This window comes from Penicillium digitatum, chromosome 3 (genome assembly GCF_016767815.1).
Source record: "Penicillium digitatum chromosome 3, complete sequence".
Lineage (NCBI taxonomy): Eukaryota > Fungi > Ascomycota > Eurotiomycetes > Eurotiales > Aspergillaceae > Penicillium > Penicillium digitatum.
In genome coordinates, this window is record NC_089386.1 from 654,734 (window position 1) to 676,100 (window position 21,367).

The following is a 21,367-nucleotide window of genomic DNA, read 5'->3' on the forward strand; positions in this document are numbered from 1 at the left end:
GTGGGCTTGTCATGACACAGGCGCAGTATTTCAGCTTTCAGTTCATCGTTGTCAGGGACGTACAAGCGGTTCCGGTAGTAGAGGTAGTTGCCTCTTCGTTCGCAGTCGGCAAGTGTAATCTCAGGGTGACGGCTAGCGTTCTTGTCTAACGCTTCCAGGATAGATTGTACTACTTTATCTTGGTTGTAGGCTTCCAGCAGTAAATCCTTGATCGTAGATGGTGGTTCGGGCAGGTTGTTCTCGATGAATCGGACTCTTGTTTCAGGAGCAGCGGTGATGGGCGGATCGGTGATAATAGGCGGGACTTCAGCGGTAGCAGGCGGTTCTTCTGGCAGGTCTGGCAGTTCAGGTGGAGTGGTTGTAGTGACTCCGTTTCTCTGTCGTGTTGTGACGTTTATCTGTAGGTTTTCTTTCTTCAGAACAGTCTGGCTCTGATGCGCTAAGCGCTCATCCCCCTCTTTAGGGATATCCTCTGACCTCCTGGTCAGGGCGTCGGGCTTTGCACCTTGTTTTCCGGGACGGTACGTGATCTTGAAGTTAAACCGGGACAGGAATTCAGACCATCGGGCTTGGCGGCGGTTCAGGAGTTTCGTTGTCGTGAAATATTCCAGATTGCGGTGGTCAGTTATGACCTTCACGGGCGAGGGTGTGCCCTCCAGTTCGGGACGCCACTCTTCGAAGCAGCGGATTATGGCTAGCAGTTCTTTATCGTATATCTCATAGTTACACTCGGCGGCGGAGTGTTTTTTCGAGAAAAATGCGATAGGGTGCAGTATTCCAGCGTCATCGTACTGAGACAGTACACCGGCAGAGACAAAATCAGACGCGTCTGTTTCCAGGACTATCTCCTTGGACCAGTCAAACGCTTTCAGAACCGGGGCAGATGTAAACGCCTTCTTCAAGGCTTCGAAGCTCAGCTGGCAGACAGGTGTCCATTCGAAACGGACGTCTTTCTTCGTGAGTCTCACGAGCGGGGCGATGACTTTCGAGAAGTCTCTGATAAAGCGGCGGTAGAAGTTGCCGAAACCAATAAAGGCTTGCACATCAGTCAGACAGGTCGGTGTTTTCCAGTTCACGATCGTTTCGATCTTGTCGGGGTCCATACGGATACCATCTTCACCGATGATAATACCAAGGAACTTCGTCTCGGACACACAGAATTCGCATTTCGATAGTTTTGCGAACAGGCCTGCCTCTCGGAGGCGCTGGAGGACTTTTCGTACATGTTCTATGTGTTCCGCACGCGTGCGGCTGTAAATCAGGATATCGTCCAGGTAAGCAGTACAGAAACAGTCCAGGTACTCTCGTAACGTGTCGTTGATAAATCGTTGGAAGGATGCGGGGGCTCCAGTTAAACCAAATGGCATCACCAATGATTCGAACAGTCCTAATCTCGTACGGAAGGCAGTCAGGTATTCTTGTCCCTTCGCAATTCGCAGATTGTTGAAGGCGGAGATGATATCAATCTTCGTAAAGAACTTCATCCCTTTCAGGTTATTCAGGGTTTCCTTGGTCAGCGGCAACGGGTAACGGTCCTTAACAGTGATTGCGTTCAGTGCACGGTAATCCACGCAGAAGCGGAGACCTCCGCCGGGTTTCTTCACGAACAGAACAGGCGAGGCAGCGGGCGAGGAGCTGGGCCGAATGAACCCTTTCCTCAGGTTATCTTCGATCCAGTCTTTCAGGACCTCGAGCTCATTTCGGGACATGGGATAGAGGGGCCCAAAAGGTAAGGGTTTGTCCTCTTGTAAGACCATCTTGTGGTCGTATGATCGGTGGGGTGGCAAGCGCTCGGCTTCCTTGGGTGAGAACACTTCGGCGAAGTCTCTAAACTCTTCAGGCAGTGCAGACACGGGGTCAGGTTCAGTGTCGGTCTTGGGGTTCAGTGCAGTCTCGATGTCCGCGGTTGTAATTGCGAACATGCTGTATTTCTTTCTTGCATACGCAGCACACGCAGCTAGCGATACGGCTGCAATGTCTCGTTTCTCGAGACCAGTTGGTCGTGCAGGCAGGTTCCTCGGACGGGACTTTACAGGTATCTCGTGGAGCGCCTGGATCTTCGCGCTCCGCAAGGGTATGTTGCAGTTCCTTCGGCAGTAGTCGCTGTTAAATTCAATGCTGTGTTCAGCGAAACGGACATAGGGGCCGTGTACTTTCAGCCACGGAAGGCCTAACACGATCGGGTAGTGTGCCAACTGGGTGGCCAGGAAACAGGCTTTCTTCTCTCGGTGATCGCTGATGCGGATGTGCATTTGGACATAGTGGGTGATCGGCCCACACTCAGCTTCTTGTCCATCGAATCCTTCCAGTTGGATAGGTTTCGTCAGTGGTATGAGTAGACTTCCGCACGACCCAGTTTGGGTCGAAGGTCTCGACCCAGAACCCAACCCAGTCTGGGTCTGGGTCGAAACCTCATAACCCAGACCCAACCCAGACCCAGTGACTGGGGCCCCAGAAAACCCAGTATAGCCCCAGTTCGACCCAGTTTCTGCATAAATTATGGCATAAATATTTAAATAACATACTGTCATTTTCCCCTGTTATGGTTTCTACATCGAAATGCTACACTCTCTACCAACAAGGCAAAGGAAATTTTAAGAAATAACCTCGTTCTCCAAAGTAATATATCTGGTTCAAGATTAATTACTTCTTCAAATGCTTTATTTCATATGGAAAGGTGGTATGTGTTGGCTGCTGGTTTTCTCAGGCGTAGGATTGCATTCCATTTAAAATACAAAGTATACCCCAAGTTGCAGATATATATATTCAACACACATCAACATAATATATATTTTCATCTACAGAGTAAAATAATTTTTGAATTCATTTATTTCTCTTCTTCTGTTTAATTCTAGAGCTTATATAACTATGGATAGATATCTAGTAAACTTTTATATTCAAAACTACTTACTACCCCTTAATCTACTTGGTATATGCGACTTGAAGGGAGGGTAGGAAGAAATATTTTGAGAAGGATTAATGGAACTGGGGTGGGAATTGGGGTTTGACTGGGGTTTTACTGGGTTTACTGGGTTCTTACTGGGTTAAATGGGTTCTTACTGGGTTCTTACTGGGTTAAATGGGTTATGACTGGGTCTTGACTGGGTCTTGACTGGGTTATCTCAGGGGTATTTCTTTAGACCCATATAATTTTAGTATAATAGACCAATCAACAAGAGTAGGATGATTTACTATATTTGATATATCAATATTCCTAGACACTTCTACAACTTTAGTGCATTTCTACCTTTGTACGTTAAAGAATTTCTCCCCTTACATCCATTTGTATATATTATATGTCATTCTCATGTTATGTCTCAAAGCCAACTTTCCGACTTTGCATCGTCGCTCTATGGTGGTGATCTTGACGATCTCTCATATATTTCAACTGGACAAGTCACACCATCCGCAAGTCAACACACAATCGACTCAAACTTCCGAAGACCAGATGATCCCCTCCCAATCCCCCCTTTATTGAAACGCGTTGGACCCGACCGTAGGAAAGGGTTTATTCTATACGATACAATGTCACATAACGATTTTGTGGACTGGTGGTTAGAGACTGACTACGGGAGGAAAAGCAAGCTTAAATGGGATTCGAACCGCCATACAGAGATCTGGAATAGCTACCATCAGGTAGCTCAGGGTATTGATGGCGCACCAAAGGTTATGTGCAAGCGCTGTGGGAAGATCCTAGAGCATCCTTATACACTAAGCCCGAACAGCACAGGCAAAGCGCAGTATCATGGCACATCAACCATCCAGAAACATCGGAAAACGGCTGGTTGTTTACGGTCGGAAAAGGGGAAGAAAGCGGAGATTACAAACTTCCTACAACGAGAGGTATATTTTCTATCATAAAATCAAGTAACTATACTAATTTATTATTATTCTAGGGAGAAGTTTCAGCAAGCATACCCTTCTTACAAGAAGATTGGGAGGAGGATCTCCTCCAATTTCTTACTCTCAACCGGCTCCCATTCCATCTGATCGAGCATCCATCATTCAAACGCATCATCAATAAAGCTCGTTCCGCCCCATCCCCTCCAGTGATCCCATCTGCCGATACCATCCGTCGCCGATTGGGCAGTCTAGTCAAAGACCGGCAGCAGCGTATCCTTCGTACGCTGCCTTCTGGCTCAAAGATATCCATTGCGCTTGACTGCTGGACATCTCCATTCTCGCAGGCATTTATGGCTATTACTGGCTATTTCATTGACAGTGATTGGGTATATCGTGAGGTACTACTTGGGTTTAAGCCGCTTCATGGTACACATACCGGCTCTTACCTGAGTAGTGTTCTTATAGAAACCCTAGTGGAGCACAACATTGAAGATAAAGTATTCGGGTTGACAACAGATAATGCATCAAACAACAAGACATTAGCTACTGCTCTCCAACAGGCTTTGTCAGATGATACTATTATCACCCGAATACCATGTCTTGCCCACGTTATCCAGCTCAGCCTCAATCAGCTTCTTGCTCGGATCAAGGCAGTTCCATTAAATGAATCAGCCGAGACAAGGTGGACAGAGAAGCAGTCAAGGCTAGCCCAAGAAAATGCGAAGCAAAGTCAGATCTCCTCCACACTGAACAAAGTCCGTTATCTTGCGATTTACGTCAATGCAAGTCCCCAGCGCAGAGAGACCTTTTACAATCTTCAGACAACTAATATCAAGATCGTTCCAATCCAAGATGTAAAGACACGATGGAATTCTACGTTCCTCATGCTTCGCCGGGCAAAGAGGCTACGTGCTATCTTCTCTTTATTCTGTACAGAGTATGATTGTGAGGAGATGCTACTCAGCGAGCAAGAGTGGCGTCAGATCGACTATCTTCTTTGTATCACCGAGCCCTTCTTTGATTATACAACACAGCTATCAAAGACTCGAGATGTCACTGCCCACTATGTGTTTAAGATCTACAACAAACTGTTTGATCATCTTGAGCGATCACAGGCACAGCTACGCCGAAAGCGTGTCCCATGGAAAAAACAGATGCTAGAGGCCCTTGAAGCTGGTCGGTCTAAGCTTGATGAGTATTACTCCCAAGCTGATGATCTTCGAGGGAATATCTATGCAATCAGTACAATGCTTGCACCGGTGAACAAATTCAAATTCTTCCTCTCCAGTGATTGGGATCAGAAATGGCGAGATACCTATCGACTTGCTTTTGAACAAGCCCTTGTTCCATATCAAGCACAAGTTAGAATAAGCAGTCGTGATCTACAAAGCTCTCTAACGATAGCCCATCCAAGCTCAAGGCTAGAGGAGATGCTTGATGGAAGGGATATACAACCACGAGCCATTACTGATGAAATCAGTCAATATCTTGACAGCGGTAAGTAAATACAAAGAGTATGTGTGATAATAATACTAATATATATATAGATACTGTTTCTGTTAGGCCGCTTACTTTCTGGAAAGAGCACCAGGCTCGCTTTCCGGCCATTGCTGCCCTTGCGCGAGATACACTCTCATTTCCAGCAACTGGCGCAGGAGTTGAACGCCTCTTTAATACCGCTCGAGATATTTGTCACTATCGTCGTGGTAGAATGAAGAGTGAGACTGTCGAGGCATTAATGATGTTTCTTTGTACAACGAAATTTGATATGGAGGAGCAGGAAGCAACACTTCTTGAGAAATTTTTCTCCCAGGATGAGCTTGAGGCGGCAAAAGAGGAGAGGGAAGAGAAGCTCAGTGAGATTGAGGTTGATCCAATTAGTGATACAGAGGAGCAGGAGGATGAACTGGAAGATAAACCAGGGGATGCAATTGAGGTTGTAATTGAGGATAGACCAGAGGATATACCGGAGGAGAGGCCCTTACCTACAAGTGAATATGGTCGTCCTTGCTCGCCATCATTACCACCAACCTGTACACAGACACGAGCATTAGGGAGAAAACGTAAAAGCAGGGAAGATGATTTATTTGAATACCATTAGCTTGCTTGACAAAGAATCCTCAATTATACGCATCTCTTTTACCCTTTTTACAAATAAAATTAGATATAATCAAGTAAAGCAAATACTCAAAATTACCGCGAATAAATGCATAAGTTATACATTTAGAATCCTTAGCATGTTTGTTTAGTTTGTAACCCAGTTTGGGGCCCCAGACCCAGTACTGGGTCGAACCCTCCGACCCAGACCCATTACTGGGTCGAAGGGTTCGACCCAAAACCCAACCCAGACTGGGTTGGGTCTGGGTTGGGTCTGGGTTTTACTGGGTCGTGCGGAAGACTAGGTATGAGGGTAAGACCATTCTCTCGAGCCCATTCTTGGTCGACGAATCTCTTCCCCTCAGCTCCGGAATCTAGCATAGCATAGCTCGGGAACTCTTCTTCTCTTTGGTTCAGTGTAACAGGCAGTTCTTCAGTGGTAGCAGGCGGATCTTCAGTGGTAGCAGGCGGATCTTCGGTGGTAGCAGGCGGTTCTTCAGCGGTAGCAGGCGGTTCTTCAGTGGTAGCAGGCGGATCTTCGGTGGTAGCAGGCGGTTCTTCAGCGGTAGCAGGCGGTTCTTCAGTGGTAGCAGGCGGTTCTTCAGTGGTAGCGGTCTGCTCAGGACCGGGTCTACCAGAGTTCAGTTCGGGGGCTTTCGGGGCGGTTCAGACATTTTCAGACAGTCAACTCCTAGGGGTAGGAGCTACGTAGTGTCAGGGTGCGGGCTGGCAGGACGGTATGATAGGAGATGACTGGCAGGGACAGGTCGTAACAGATCAGATTCACATTGACAGGCAGGTACAGGCAGGGGCAGGCTAATATACAAGACGTAGCTCGAAGAGCTACAACAGGATCTAGAACTGAAGTTCAAGATAAACAGGTCGGAGATCACGTGCCGTGATCTTCCTCTAACTAAGCATCACGGTTCGCACCGTGACAGCTTTCCTCTTTAAACTGGGTTAATTTATAGGTGTTAGCGCGAGAATTCGCGCGATGTTGGTGGCCACGGAGGCGGTCTTATGTTACCAGCCAGTTCTTTAAACAAAAGAGTGCATTTCAACGAGAATACTAAGTACAGAGAAAGAAGAAGAAAGAAAGAAAGAAATCTGCGAGACAGGAACCTTTATGGGGTCCTGTCACGATCCAACAATCAAACAATACAAACCTCGTCAAGACGGAAACTTCCGGCAGAAATCCTCCCAGATCGTCCTCCCAGATCGTCCTCTCTTAGAGAGTCGAATGTGGTACGCTAAAAATACGCGCCAGCTCACGAATTGAAGAGATTTATTAATTCTTAAAAGCCTAGATAGCTAGTAAGATCCTACCCTCGTGCTCTATTGAATTTTGAGAGGATTGAGTACGAATTGGTGGCATGGTGGGTGGTTGAACTAAATAAGATCTAATTCATGGACGCGTTTTGGTTGGGGTGGCCAGCTCGCTTGGGAATTACGTTAGCTAATTTGATGCCAATATTTTCAGGCAAGCAAATATCATGTGATGATTTTGTCACCGCCTGGCAAAAATGATGTGGAGAGAAACTGGCACAAGTAGCTTCCGATTCCCTCGTTGCATTGATTCACCAAGCTTGTTTAATATTCTTCCACAGCACTCTATCTATGCCGTCGCCATAAAACTTACTATCCCACACACCCCTTACTCTCGGTAAACGCCACCACCGCCACCATGCGCTTGACCGCTGAGCTCATTCAAAGTTCCCTAACATACATCAATCCGCTCACAGATCGTGAGCTTGATCTCCGAGGTGCGTTCACCCACTACACACCTGCCTGAAAAGAACAGGTGCTACACTTATGATTAAGAGCTGGATTGATATCGTCTTTTTGTGTGGTCGTGTAGGTCACAAGATCCCCGCAATTGAGAACTTGGGTATCGCCAAAGTAAGTGCTATGGTTCTTTAAATCCTTGAGGCATATTTGTCTCTGATGTCTCTTCAATTTGCTATTAGGCCAATTTCTGAGTCCGCACTCAACTCAGTAATGCACTTGCGAACCCGATGTTGACAGCTCCTAGGATCAAGATGCGATCGACTTCACCGATAATGACATCTCTTCCCTTGGAAACCTCCCCCACTTCCCTCGCCTCCGCACCCTCCTCCTCGCCCGCAACCGTATCAATCACATCCAACCGGCACTCGCAACTTCAGTGCCTAACCTGACGACTCTGGTCTTGACTGACAACAATGTGTCTGAACTTGCCGACCTAGATCCGCTGCGCACCTTAGGACGGCTGACACACTTGTCCCTCCTCCAAAACCCGGTGACACGTAAAGAGGTTTGTCTAGCCTTCCATCCATATACTAGTCAAATTTGGCTATATGGTATGGTCTGGACTACGTCGGGAGCTAAGCTAACCGGTTCCTACAGAACTACCGTTACTGGACTATCTGGCGCATTCCCTCCGTCCGCTTCCTTGACTTCCAGAAAGTAATTGACGCCGAGCGCGCCACTGCGAAAGAGCTTTTTGGCACCTGCGAGGAACCCTCGTCCCTCGCCTCCAAGATTATGGGTGTCAAGTCCCGCACTTTCGACGTCTCCGCCCCGGCTGAACGCACCCCCGCCGAAAAGGGTGTCCGAGTACAACTCACCGACAAGGAGCGCAAACGGGTTGAACAAATGATTCGCGGCGCGAAAAGTCTGCAGGAGATCACTAAGTTGGAGAAAGAGCTTAACGAGGGACGGATACCCGGCGGAGCGGATGCCGAAGGTGATGAGGCCATGCAGATGTGAGAGATGAGATTTGGATCTCTGTCCTGGGTTGTGCCGCGGATCATGAACATGCAATCACGCTTTGTTGTATTCAATTTCTTCTCTGGAGCCTAGCTTTCTGGGGTTCTGTTCTGATCGTGTGGGGTTTGGTGTGTATCGTATCTGGGTAATTCCTGTGCCCCTAGTATGGGATTGGAAAAAGATCCCGACTATGAATTGTGAGCTTATCAAATCTAAAAGATCGTTTGGTGCTCCAACAAAAATAATTGTGCCAGATATTTCCATTGAAACTAGCAGAAAGACTACGACCATTGCTCGCCTTGCCTCTCACCTTACGCTAAAAGGTTGATTCCCCATTCCTCTTCAGCTCTATGCACTTATTTGTGAACGTGATCATCTCCCCTGGCCCACGACTTGGCACCATGCCAGAGCACCCCATGAGCCTTTTTTTTTACCGTATGCCCCGGGCCTTTGTTGATGTTTTTTTTTCGGATTCTCAACATCTGACACATTAATTGAAACATATGGGAACATACAGTCTCAACTCTTATGGAACACTGCGCTTGCGACGACAAATGCTCCCACACAAAGGATTCGTTCAAGGGCATGTGGGCTGCCATCAGTTGTTCCTGACCAGACGACGTCGTCTATGGTCGTGTACTTTTGCCCTGATTCGATATTGATCACGTCAACTTTGCTCCCTGACGCGGCGACTAAGTCAACCAGGCTCTGCTTTGCTTTCTTGCGGATTTTGTTCTCAGAAAGATCGATCCAAACGCTCTTTTGCCAGGGTCATTGGCTCAGGTCGGCAGTAAAAAACCAATAGCTGGCGTCTTTGCTCCATTTGGAAGCATCTCGTGGGAAGATTGGACAGACTTGAAGTGCTGATTGGCTTCATGTTCAGTCTCATGTCTGCGCAAATTTTCCAAAAGTTCGCCAAGATCTGCCTCAGAGACGCCCTCACAACAAATTCCGGGATGGCTGCAACCGAGATAAGAAACGACAGATAAGATGTGACGAAAGTAGACTTGCTTTGCAAAGCTCGAATTGCAGTGTGTGAATACACTAGTAGGCTCCGTGACATTGCAAAGAAGTGCGATCCCCGGGGTGTTTTCCAGACTCTTGTGCCTGGTGGATTCAAAGGTTTAGGAAATCCTCGGGATGTGTCTGACTCGGATGGACATCAACATGTTCAAAGAGAGCATCTATCGATAGGATTTATACCTGTTTCACAACTTTCCGAGGGTTTCCAGCAAGTGATGAAATCCATATTCGCGTGATGGTGCCAAGTATCTGGGTTTCATAGCTAATAGATAAATTACAGCAATCGAGTTCAATTTGGCATGGGCCAAGCCACAAGTAGGTACACGATGACAAGATTCTGACACACTTAGACGATGAAGTTCTGGAGTTGTTTCTTGTTGAGAATTTCTCCTTCCACCAATCTCCCCGTCTCGGTGACTTTCCCATTGACTTGCTCATAGCGTACCAGTGCGGGAATGTTTTTTGTAGCCCAGGTTGTTCGGTAAACATTCCGAGGGTTGCTCCATCTGATAGATATCAGCTTAGTGCATCGAACACGTTTTGAATGGAATTGGGAAAATCAATCATTTCCGGCCCCATGGTAGAACTTACTCGGGCTTTTGTCCAACCTCGATGATAGCTAATTCCGGCGCATCATCTCCGGTAAATGCTTTGTTGATATGCGGCAAGGCATCCCGTACATCTGGGCACCAAGGTTGCTTGGTAGTTGGATCTGATGAAGAGATGAAGGCAATGAATAACTTCGAGCCTGGGCTCAGTGCCAGCTCTTTCGCCGAACTGGGCAGTGTGAAAGTTTTGGTGATTGGCATTCTTGTGGCTTTGGATATAGTTCGAGCTTGCAAAACGTGGACAGTAATTCTCCGCAAGGGGCCCCCTAGTTGATCGCATGACTAAGCAGCCTTCGTTGGTTATCATCAAATTCTTCAACATCAGGATCACCATCTCCCTTTTTCTCATAGAAGCGCTCTTATCTGTCGAGAGATGTATAACAATCTTACACCTCCATCAACCACAGCTACAGGTTTCAATTTTACCTATTCCCGTAGCCTCAGGGTTCCTTACCCTCTCCACCTAGATGTCTCGATGCGTAAAACGATGTGTTTGTCGTACTTCGTACTTATTGTCGTGTCCTGGGGACTTGTATTGCTGATTAAATTGGACTTGGTACATGTGGTCAGTGTTAAATTGTGGATGTGCTCGTATTCTGCACGTTGACGCAATGTAAGCGAAGTTCAGCCGCAGACTACAGTTCCTCCCCTCGTTTAATACTGACCGCCGTAGAATCCAACGTTTTCACGAGTATGGATAAAGCAGCAGCCAGCTTCCGCGCACAGTGGGTCAATCCATCAGACTTATTCTCAATCCTCTTAATTATTGGCGGAGATGTGATTGGCCTCGCTCTGGCAGCCCTCTCCGGTGGCCCTATCACCCCCGTCACCTTCTCTTTTGGATGGGTGTCGTACGCTATCTCAGCGTTACTCACTGCTCAGAGCGAGGACCGCCTGATGCCTCCGAGTCCTGACTCTTCGCTCCGACTGATCAACATAAGCACGGGGTATACGCGGTTCAACCGATCCTGGACTTTAGGGCGGGTGTTTCAGAATTATGAATACTGGATGCCGGCAGAAGTGGAAAACCATCTACAGAACCACCCGGTTTTGTACCAAGATGAGGAGTCCGGGGTCGTAGACAAAGACACCTCGGGGAAGCTCACGGTACCGACAGAAACATCTTCCGATTCTCGCAGATTTGTGAGCCCTCACCAGGCACGCCTTTGCGTCGCTGTTTACGAGTGGGCGCTGGATGGACGTTATCCTGTGGCCAAACCTGGTTATGACTGGGTGCATTGGCTAGGAATCATCGTGACAGTGCTTCAACTAGGCATCAGTGCGATCCCGTTCGCTCTCCACGGAGACTGGAGTATCTTTCTGGTGACGGCGGCCGGGACAATTCTGGCCTATGCGTCTGGCGCGCTGCCGCAGTGGCGGAAGGAGAAATGGGCGTGTCGAACGTTGGACAAGCGCAAAGACATCGCGTTGACGCTTGGTAATGGCACGCAGCATGTGATCGTGGTGCAGGGGGCGAAGGGCGGGTTGGATTTGGAAGACATGGCGGGGGGACAGTTACCGCGCGACGAGGAGGGGCGGGCACGTCGGGGTCCGTTGATGCGACTGATGACCCCTAGCAATACTACGCGCATGATGGCATTCCTGTTAACGGTACTGTGGCTCATGCTTCTTCTTAGCAGCACAGGAATCAAAGATCATGCGTGGTATCTACTTGCGGTGGGTGGTATTGGCATGATGCAGAATCTCATCACGGCTGGGGCTCCGCGTCAGCCGGAGATGTTGGGAATACCGATTCGGCTAGCCATGCGTTTGAAGTCAGGAAACGAAGCAAGTCCGATACCAATGGTTTTCGCCGAATTCAAAGTCATGCATACGCTGATGGAGCTCGAGTTGGACTTCAAGGGGGCTGGCCGAGCTCTGCTTCCAGAGTTCTTCCCTGGAGGCAGTCTACAATCGTGGGAAGAAAAATGGTGGTCTAGCAATGAACCGGACGTACGACGCCAGCTACTACGGGCGGCGAAAGAAAAGGAATTTCATAAACAAATGTGCAGGACGCAGGCTGAGTGAAAAGGGCCTACGATACCCCAGAAAATGCCTTTTTTTTGGCAATTTTCTATCCGGCGCGCGGTGGTGTCTCTTGTGGGATGACAGGTTGGTACTTCTCTACTGTGATCGAAGTACAGGTCAAAGAACCATTGTTGCATGCATTGTGCCCCAAAGCTTTGCTTTCCAAATCCAAACGGCTGCCGTGTTTTTCTTCGAATAACTACACCCGACTATACACATCTGCCTTCAAGCTTTAATCGGGGCCAGGATCTTGTTGGGTTCGGGTCTTCAAATACGACGTAGGAAGCACAACATATCAACCCACAAAAATCACTGATCGTCCTTGGCCTGAAATTAATCATGGAAGATAAAACCCTCGAACAACAGAGGCCGAATACGACTATGAGGAAGCATGAAGCCTAGAAGGTAGATTAAGCAGATGAGAAGCAGTGAAAAGGAGCATTAGAACAGCAAGCGAGACGACGTGAAGAGCAAATACGAGAATTTCTTGGCACGGAAACCAACCAACCGGTACGAGACTAGCGTTTTAGGGCTATGTTGCCGCGGGGCTTCATTTGACTGAAAAAAGTGCAACTCTCAAAGTCCCTTAGGAAGACAATCACAATGGCAGAGCATGTGTTCTTCCCTGATGAACCCCCAAGGCCTCTTCGGATCAATTACAACGGTTTACTATATGATGGAGGTAACTGGGAACAGTTCCCGATTCGCCATGGCTGGAAATTGGACACAGGAGCTGAAAGGTTCCCTCCACGTGCGATCCCGAAAAAGTTCCACTCTGGTATAGAGTGTTGGCTCTACTTCGGCATGCTTCACTGTGTTTTCGGGGACCAGCTAAATCAGTCCGATTTTCTCCTGCACAGAGAAGACGACCCCCAGCAGTATATAACAACAAAGCATCTTCATAAATACATCGACGACGCCAAGAAATGGAAGACGAACAAACTGGGCGAGCGAGCCGTTGAAATTGTCAAGAAAGTCTGTGAGCAACTTTCGATATACGGCAATCAATATGTGCGGGATGACATGTCATTGGCCATTCGGCTGATTTGCAATGTGCTCTGGAACATTGCTGTCAAGCGAGACGGCCCTCAAACCCAGACCCATCATGTTGAGCTATGGATGCTCACCGGAGAAACCGAGATCAAACGAATGGTCACAGAGGGATGGTGTCCCTTGGAGGCAGCGAAGTGTCGCGTGGCTGGTGGTGGAGTGGACACCCCGGCTTTTCTGCTTCAGTTAATGCGTGTCAAGGCTGGGTGGAACACGATAACGCATGGTTCCTGCACGAATACAGAATGTGTGGCGAACAACATCGATGAGAGCGATTATGTTACTCGACACGTACAAGAAGAGTGCACCTGTTCGCACCTCCAGTCAAATATCGAGCAGCTGCATGAAATTCTCCTGGATGGAGGGGTTCCCCTGTTGATGATCATGCCTAATGGCGAGGACAAGCTGGGCGACCACACTTTCAAGATTGAGATCGTGAGAAAGCGAGTTGGTAAGCTATACTTGGCTATCTCGCATGTGTGGTCCGATGGGTTGGGCAACACGGAGGGCAACAGTCTCCCGTACTGCCAATTAAAACTACTCTATGAGGAGGCAAGGCGTGTCCTCACTAGCGGTGAATATGTCCCTCGCTATGAGGGCGGCCCATTTGGGCCACTACACACTGGCGCGGCTCGATTTGCCCATTTCGCGGGCAGCCAAACTCTGCGTAGAGATGATTCGGTACTGTTGTGGATTGATACCTTGTGCATACCACACCAGCCCGACGTTCGGAGTCTAGCGATTCAGCGCATTCGTGAAGTGTACGTGGATGGTCAGTGCAAACTATCTATAAATTACTGGACGTTCTTAGATGGTAGCCTAATCGACTACAGCGTACCGGACGATTATCCTTGATTCAGAAATGAGGCATGTGAGTGCCAGCTCTACAAGTCACCTAGAGCTTCTGCTTAGGGTGTTGCACTGTTCGGGCTGGATGCGCCGGTTATGGACGCTTCAAGAAGGGCTGGCCGCTAAGAGCCGGCTGTACGTGTTGTTCTCTGACAAGGTAGTCAATATTGCCACCATTGCTGACGAGCTCCTAACTAAGCTTGGCCGAGGAAAACTGCCCATCATGCAGGAGAGGATTGCCAACTTTGCCATAGGTGTTTGGTTCACCTTCTTCAAACATACCATTGACTCAACATCCAAATTCGAACGTTTCGTCAGCATGGTTGCTAGTCCTTTTGAGAAAAACGATATCACCAACGATCAATTAATTAGATGGAATTGGTTTAATGTGGCCACACGAGCCACCAGCAAGGCAGCCGATCGCCCAATCATTTTAGCCGGTATCCTGAATCTCGACGTGAAGGAAATTCTCGACGTCAAGGGCTCTGATGCACGGATGCGGAAGTTCTACAGCCTAGTTGACAATTTTCCACAAGGCGTACTGTTCCAGCCCGGACCACGGTTTGAAGAAGAGGGAATGCGCTGGGCGATGAAGGTGTGTCAATATACGGAAGAAATCCAATACCTCTCGGGGGGTCCCGGAAAGATTACACCTCGAGGACTTCAGATCACATTATATTCGTCATGGTTATTCTCCTCCCGCATAGTGTTCGACATCGGCCTCTTCGATATTGACTTGAACTGCGGGCAACAGGCTTGGGAGCGATGGATCAAAGAGCACAATCTTGAAGATGCCGACAACATCTCTAGTGTCTGTCTGCTGAAGACTAAAACCCCCGTTGTTTTCGAACCAAATGGAACTTACGGGGTTATTGTGCTCGGGTCAGAAGGCTCTCAGCCTGGAGCATTGAGAACTTGCGCAGTGGTGTCACTGCGCACGACAGAGGATTCAGTCTACTATGCACAATATGAAACGCTGGGGGACATCAAGTCTATTGCCAGCCTTCTAGAATGGCCGGACAGGGGTTACTTTATACCAGTCGCCTGGGATGACCGGCAAGATCGTGAATGGATTGTTGGTTAACTGGATGGATTTTTGGTTTGATTGAACAGTTGGCTATCTGAAATCCAACCTGGGATTGAGCCACGCATAACAACGTTTTCAAAGCGTTGAAACTCTTGTCGTAATCTTGCAGCGTGCTTGAAAATACGAATCAAACAACCTCAACGACTTCAGTTACCCCCCTGTATACCTATAGGTAAGTCCCTCTCAGTATTTAATGGCGTTCGCAAAAAATGAGGCACGATGCTATTTCTAAACATCGGTCATGCGAAGACTGGCCCGATAGGCTCTATGTTGCATCCTAAGCAACATTAAAGCCAGAAACATGCTCAATTCCAGGTAGTCAAGGATTTATGATGACTTTGCTACATATGAGATGTGTTGAAAAAAAAAAAAAACAAAGAGTCAGTCCATCACCTCTTGCGTGCACAAGTCAAGGTCCTTAACATGAGCCACATAGGCCACTGAGTACAACATCAATGAGCTCGATGGTCCAGAATTTGTTTATTTAACAGACCTGTTCGCTTTGATCTTCAGTCTCAGCGCCATTCTCCTCATTGCCCTGTGCCCACATGCGATCGGTAGACTCCCCAGGCCACAAGGTGCTACAGAGGTCACGAGCATCAGCCCCGTCTTCATAGCCACCATCAGAGCTATACATCATTAGATTGGATTCTTTAAATGTATGTACGACTCAGCATACCCAAGATCAAGGTTCTTCGGTGCCAGTATCCAAATTCTGAGAAGGATGGATGTAATGTGAGAGGAGAGTAGGGGAAGAGGTGAACTTTGGGCAGCCACTTTAAGAAGTCACCTGCCAAGGCAAACTACATAATTTCACAACCTTCCGGAAAAGATGCTCTTTCAAGAAGAGAGAGCGAAGAGGTCCTTTGGGATGAGCTTTTTTGTTTTACGGCATCTTAATCTTTGGCCTGAGCAAAAAGGTGTCTCAAAGCCTCCAAGTCTCTTAGCACTTCATCTTCTATCTTAATTCTCTGTCTAGCTCAATCCATCCTTCAGTCTTTCACAGAGATGGCTGAAGTGAGTATATGAGCCTGACTATCTAGATAACCTTGAGATGATTACGCTAACATGGCTTCTCTGCCACTTAGTCTACAACCGATGAGCAGTGTCTAGCTCCAGAGCTTCGCCATGCTCTTGATGACCTGAGAACAGCTGTCCATTCGGCGAATTGCTGTATGACTACCTCCCGCTTTCTGGACTCGTTCCCGAACCTCAGTACCCAGCACTCGGAGATCCAGAGAGCTGTCGAAAAGGTGGCTCGGTTTTCGCGGGACCAGGACAATAGCGCTGCTCAGGCCGTGCAAAAAGCCCGATCAGCATTCGAAGCTCTGTCTCCTGAACATCAGCACTGCTTGATGCAGTACTATGGGGAAGATCTCGGATTTTACCTCGAAATCCCCACTCCCCCGGACCTGTCGCATACTCCCACCTCAGTCAAGGAATTCCAGGTCTTGCTATTTGATATAGAAAATCTCCACCGTGCACTCGCCCGGGTACGTGGAGTAGAGGCGAGCATCACCAACGTCTTTTTTTGGCTACCGTCCATCCAACGACTGATGCGGGAAAATCGGGACGAGGAATTGCGGTTGTTAGAACTACGCAGCTTGGCCGAGACTCAACTCCGTAGGCAATTCTTTGCCTTGGATCGGAAACAACAGGATGTCCTCTGGTTATGGTATCACGATTCTATGGGGATCAGTGGGATCCAGAGGGATGGCAATGCGCAACACCCTTACTCAGCTAGGAACTGAGACGGAGATGACCATGGAGATGAAAGGATTGCCAATTCGAACACCGTTACAACGTGCAATCATTGACGCGCGAAAATGAAGGGGAGGACCAAGTAGGGAAGAGGAATATCATCATCGGGTCACTGAAACATAGTCCACCCACTAGCCAGATATCAGTTTTGCACCTAAGCCCTGTAACATCAATCATCTTTTCTTGGCTCATCTTGAATTCTTAATTCCTTCGGATAACGGGCCAAATTGGTGATTTTCGGGGAATTGTTCCTTCCTTGTCCTTCGAAGGTCCACCCCTCCATGGAGCTCCGTGTGACTTTCAAAATTGATAATAAAGGACTCTGTCTCAAATTGACGACGTAGAAGACGGGTCAACGACGAGAACAATAGCATGGCACACCGAGAGCATGCATGATTTATCTGAGATGACGCGCATTTACTGACTGGGCTCTAGATTCGATCACTGCAAGGTGAGGAAAAGAATGCGTGTCGAGGCGACCTCGTCAGCGGTGCTTCACGAGTAAGTTGGCCTGCACATCTAAAACGTGCTGATTCTATCAGCTTTGAGAAAACATCCATCTAACATAGGACAGGTGAAAATCGGCTTCTGTTCAAGATACGTCTAGTGACCTCTTTGGGCCTGGCGTAGCCGGTGCATCAAGCAACGGTCAATCCCAGATATTGGGAGATGATTCCAGTCAGAACATCTACTGTCTCCGGCATCATCTTTCTTCCAAGTACTGGCTGAACATCTTGAAGGTCTATCCAAAGGGGTCCTCTGGTCAAACATTCTCTCCCGTCTGGAGCTTTGTCGCTAGATCCAGATACTGCTTCTGAAGTAAGAGACACGATCGCCATACAGGGTATGGGTGTCGATCTTTTGATTCTCAGTTGATACCAACCAACAGATCTAAGCATGCGAAGCTACCAAAATCACTTTGCCCATCCTAGATGGCACCCCGTTTTTTCTTAAATTCTTCATGCATCGCCACTTCAGTGACTCCATTACTTTTACATGTCAAGGATGTAAAAGGGAAGAGTCAAGTTTCCCCTCATTCGTTGGGACATCACCCGCTTCAAACTTGGACCCGGTCATAGCTAGCCTATGGGTGTGGAGACACCATCCATCTACTCTTGATCAACCTCGGGTTGCATTCGCCATGACTGTACCCCGGGGTCATGAGGCCCAGAGCCAATTGACGGTATGCACACTTAGTGTCTCATGTTAAGAGTTCAGACTCTACATTCACTGAGCTATCCGAGGTGGACTTGGACGTTAATAGGACATCTCTCAAGTAACTTAAATGAGATTCCAAAGGAAAATAGTGCTAAATTAAGTATCACCTTGACACCGTGATCCTATACCAAGTAGATCCGAGTGTTGAAGGCCCTCGTGTTCAAGGACAAAGGTTACAGAAAAGGACGATGATTTTTGTTCGAAATAAACAACACTTGTTCTAACACTATTTACTATGCATCCCTTAATTCCGATAAAGGCCACGATGCCACATTACAACTGTCCCTTGATAATATCGGCCGCACGCTCAGCAACCGCATACACAGTGCTCTGAAGGTGACCGCAGACCTGGAACGGCATAACCGAAGCGTCCACAACACGAACGTTCGAGGTTCCATAAACCTTCAGCGATGTATCGACAACACCACCAAGCTCCTTAGGCAGCATGCCAGCTGTAGTAATCGGGTGGTAGTTTGATCGGTCTAGCGAAACGAAACGTTAGCAATGGAAGCCCCTCCACAAATCGATCAGTAAATTGAGGAATGCACGTACACTTGCTGTAAATGAACTTAGACCAGGCCTCGTCATCAGCACCAGCAGCAATAGTCGAAAGACCGGGGGTGGTTTCAGCGCCAGTCATATCAGCAAACGGCTTAGTCTGGAAGATCTCACGAATGAACCGAGCCGCCTGCGCCTGAGCGTGGAGATCAAAGTCCAGCATGAAGTACTTGGGGTCAATGATAGCCGGCGCCGTGGGGTCTGCGGAAGAAATGTGAATGCTACCGCGAGAGAACGGAACAGAACCCCAGTATTCACTGCTGTATGAGGCTCCAGAGGCCGAGAGCAGGATCTCTGCGACAGGGATTTCATCCTTGAAGATCAGATCCCACTGGATCTTGAAAAAGCGGTAGATGTCGCGGGCATTGGTGTTGTTGCCGTTGGCGGATGCAACCTGAGCTGCATAAGCGGGAAGCTTGCGAAGAAGCTCGGCTCCCAGTGCAGTGGAGTTGGGGAAGAGCTGGTTAGCTGAGGGGTAGGCGACGTAGCTAGCACTCTTGTTGGTGCCGTAGGTCTTCTTTGACTCGAACTTGAGACCGTTGTTCATTTGATCCTGCAAGTTTTCACCGACAGTTGGCAGGTTAATCTTGGTTTCGATTCCGTGCTTGGAAAGAATGCTGGAGAGGTTTTTGGTTAGCAATCGTCAAATATTCAATCGAGGCGGGGTCATGCTTACTCTGGGTTTCCGACACCAGAGAGCTCGAGCAGGACGGGAGATCTCAATGCACCAGCAGCGAGAATCACTTCGCGGGTAGCCTTCACCACGGTTTTCTTGCCGCTGGAAAGAGTGACCTCGACACCATCTGCGGTGGCCTCGTGACCCTCCTTCCAGGTAAGCTTGTTGGCGTGTGTGTTGAGCCAGACATGGAGGTTGGTTCTGTTCTGGTAAGGGTAATAGTAGGCACGAGCAGCATCTTCACGGATGTTGAGATCGGAGTTGACTGTCTTGGGATACAGACTGTATCCAACCATGTCACCGGTATTGGCGTCCCGGTTGTAGGGAACAGGGACGTCGAGGTTCTGGTAGGTGGCGTTCAACGTCTGAGCGAGACCATCGTTCAACTGGACTGAAGACCAGCCAACCTTCAGGGGCCCAGTGAAGCCGTGGTAGGCAGGATCAAAGGCAACACCTGATCCATCCAAGAATGGGTACTTTGTCGGATCTTGCAACTGCTCACTCTTTTTGAAGTAAGGGAGAAGAGTCTTCCAGTTCCAGCCCTTGTTGCCGATGGTCTCCCAGGCATCAATCTGGGCTGCCTGGGCACGGAGGTAGGCCATGCCGTTGATGGTCGATGTTCCTCCGAGTGCCTTTCCGGCACGCACGATTTGTGAGAATCCACCGGCATATTCTTGGGCTGTCGTCCCGTAGGCCCAGTCAATGTCGGTCCCGAAGGCTTTGCCGTATCCCAGAGTGTCGGTGACATTTGGGTTGTTATAGACAGAGCCGCCAGCTTCGATCACGAGGACGGTGGTGTCCTTTTGCTCGGACAGTCGGTTGGCAACAACGAGGCCACTGGTGCCACCTCCAACGATGATGTAGTCGTAAGTCGAGTCTGACTCTGACTTGTGTGAAGCATGGGGGACTGCAACTGCTAGTGGAAGCAGGGCAAGGCCGATAAGGCTGCGCATGATGGATATGACTATGGCGCTGAGAGAGATAGTTCAAGGAAAGTAGTCCACGGGATGTATAACAGAACTTAGTGATTTTTCCTAACGGTTTTCGTCGAGGCTACAGGGATGATTTATACTTATCCCAACAAGATTTACAAGCATGGAACACTCCCATCAGAGTAATCCCTCAACACGCGACCTACGTACCCCGTTACTCCGGACTCCGTGGAAAAAGGACGAGCAGAAGAATCCACTATCTAACACTATCTACCAAGTGTTCCATTCATCCCGAAATCGGATACATAGCCAAGTGTAAGCCAAGCGTAAGCTCAACAGGCGAAACTAGAAGTAGATCCTCCTCAGGTTGTAATTGTGGATCTAACGGGCAATGCTGACACCTCAAATCTCCGTTGTTTTCCCGTTATAGCGCCGGTAAGGAAGTTAAACTTCTGAAAGCGTCTCCATGTCTCTACTCGATAGTCCCTATTTGCTGATGCTATGATCCTTGACATAGATCCACTCGGCGAAAGGTGGCCGCAGCAACCTTGGAAGTCTTACTCATTTTTAGTCAGAAAGGCTCGATAGATTAATAATCATGGCATGCCGATCTTATTCGGAATGGGGCGGTGCCGAATCTCCACATCCTGCACTCTCGGCATGCCTAAGACACAAAGATAGATCCCGACTCGGTGGTTCTGAGCTGTTCTATGTTTCTACGCTTATACATCCTCTATGTTGTACTGTAACTATTTCTGGTTTTACTGGTTTTTTTTTTTTCTTTTCTTTTCCTGTTATTTCTTTTTTTGGGTGAACTTTAAATTCACTTTTTGATCTGATAAAAAAAAAAAACTGGTGAATTAGGTTTCTCCCCTTCAAATGTTAGAGA

At 48.2% G+C, this 21,367-nt stretch overlaps 7 protein-coding genes across 7 annotated transcripts; 4 read left to right on the forward strand and 3 right to left on the reverse strand.

Annotated features, from left to right (window-relative positions):
* Positions 1-6,153: 6,153 nt before the first annotated feature.
* Positions 6,154-6,861, reverse strand: Pdw03_7792 (Allantoate permease; the record flags this gene model as incomplete). The annotated part of the gene is made up of 2 exons (XM_066101768.1): positions 6,154-6,593; positions 6,855-6,861. 2 exons carry the CDS (start codon positions 6,859-6,861, stop codon positions 6,154-6,156), a joined length of 447 nt encoding a protein of 148 aa, XP_065956851.1.
* Positions 6,862-7,624: 763 nt separating this feature from the next.
* On the forward strand, positions 7,625-8,688 carry Pdw03_7793 (U2 small nuclear ribonucleoprotein A'; the record flags this gene model as incomplete). Its single annotated transcript, XM_066101769.1, has 4 exons — positions 7,625-7,703; positions 7,799-7,839; positions 7,973-8,233; positions 8,326-8,688. The coding sequence occupies 4 exons, from the start codon at positions 7,625-7,627 to the stop codon at positions 8,686-8,688; spliced, it is 744 nt and encodes a 247-aa protein (XP_065956852.1).
* Positions 8,689-10,057: 1,369 nt separating this feature from the next.
* On the reverse strand, positions 10,058-10,520 carry Pdw03_7794 (Thioredoxin-like fold; the record flags this gene model as incomplete). Its single annotated transcript, XM_014677454.1, has 2 exons — positions 10,058-10,217; positions 10,303-10,520. The coding sequence occupies 2 exons, from the start codon at positions 10,518-10,520 to the stop codon at positions 10,058-10,060; spliced, it is 378 nt and encodes a 125-aa protein (XP_014532940.1).
* A 492-nt stretch (positions 10,521-11,012) lies between these two features.
* Pdw03_7795 (uncharacterized protein) lies at positions 11,013-12,347 on the forward strand (the record flags this gene model as incomplete). Its single annotated transcript, XM_014677455.1, has 1 exon — positions 11,013-12,347. The coding sequence occupies one exon, from the start codon at positions 11,013-11,015 to the stop codon at positions 12,345-12,347; it is 1,335 nt and encodes a 444-aa protein (XP_014532941.1).
* Positions 12,348-12,950: 603 nt separating this feature from the next.
* On the forward strand, positions 12,951-15,330 carry Pdw03_7796 (Heterokaryon incompatibility; the record flags this gene model as incomplete). The annotated part of the gene is made up of 2 exons (XM_014677456.1): positions 12,951-14,169; positions 14,231-15,330. The coding sequence occupies 2 exons, from the start codon at positions 12,951-12,953 to the stop codon at positions 15,328-15,330; spliced, it is 2,319 nt and encodes a 772-aa protein (XP_014532942.1).
* A 1,011-nt stretch (positions 15,331-16,341) lies between these two features.
* On the forward strand, positions 16,342-17,084 carry Pdw03_7797 (uncharacterized protein; the record flags this gene model as incomplete). Its single annotated transcript, XM_014677457.1, has 2 exons — positions 16,342-16,350; positions 16,422-17,084. The coding sequence occupies 2 exons, from the start codon at positions 16,342-16,344 to the stop codon at positions 17,082-17,084; spliced, it is 672 nt and encodes a 223-aa protein (XP_014532943.1).
* A 1,501-nt stretch (positions 17,085-18,585) lies between these two features.
* On the reverse strand, positions 18,586-20,499 carry Pdw03_7798 (Glucose-methanol-choline oxidoreductase, C-terminal; the record flags this gene model as incomplete). Its single annotated transcript, XM_014677458.1, has 3 exons — positions 18,586-18,794; positions 18,865-19,487; positions 19,547-20,499. 3 exons carry the CDS (start codon positions 20,497-20,499, stop codon positions 18,586-18,588), a joined length of 1,785 nt encoding a protein of 594 aa, XP_014532944.1.
* Between the last annotated feature and the right edge of the window lie 868 nt (positions 20,500-21,367).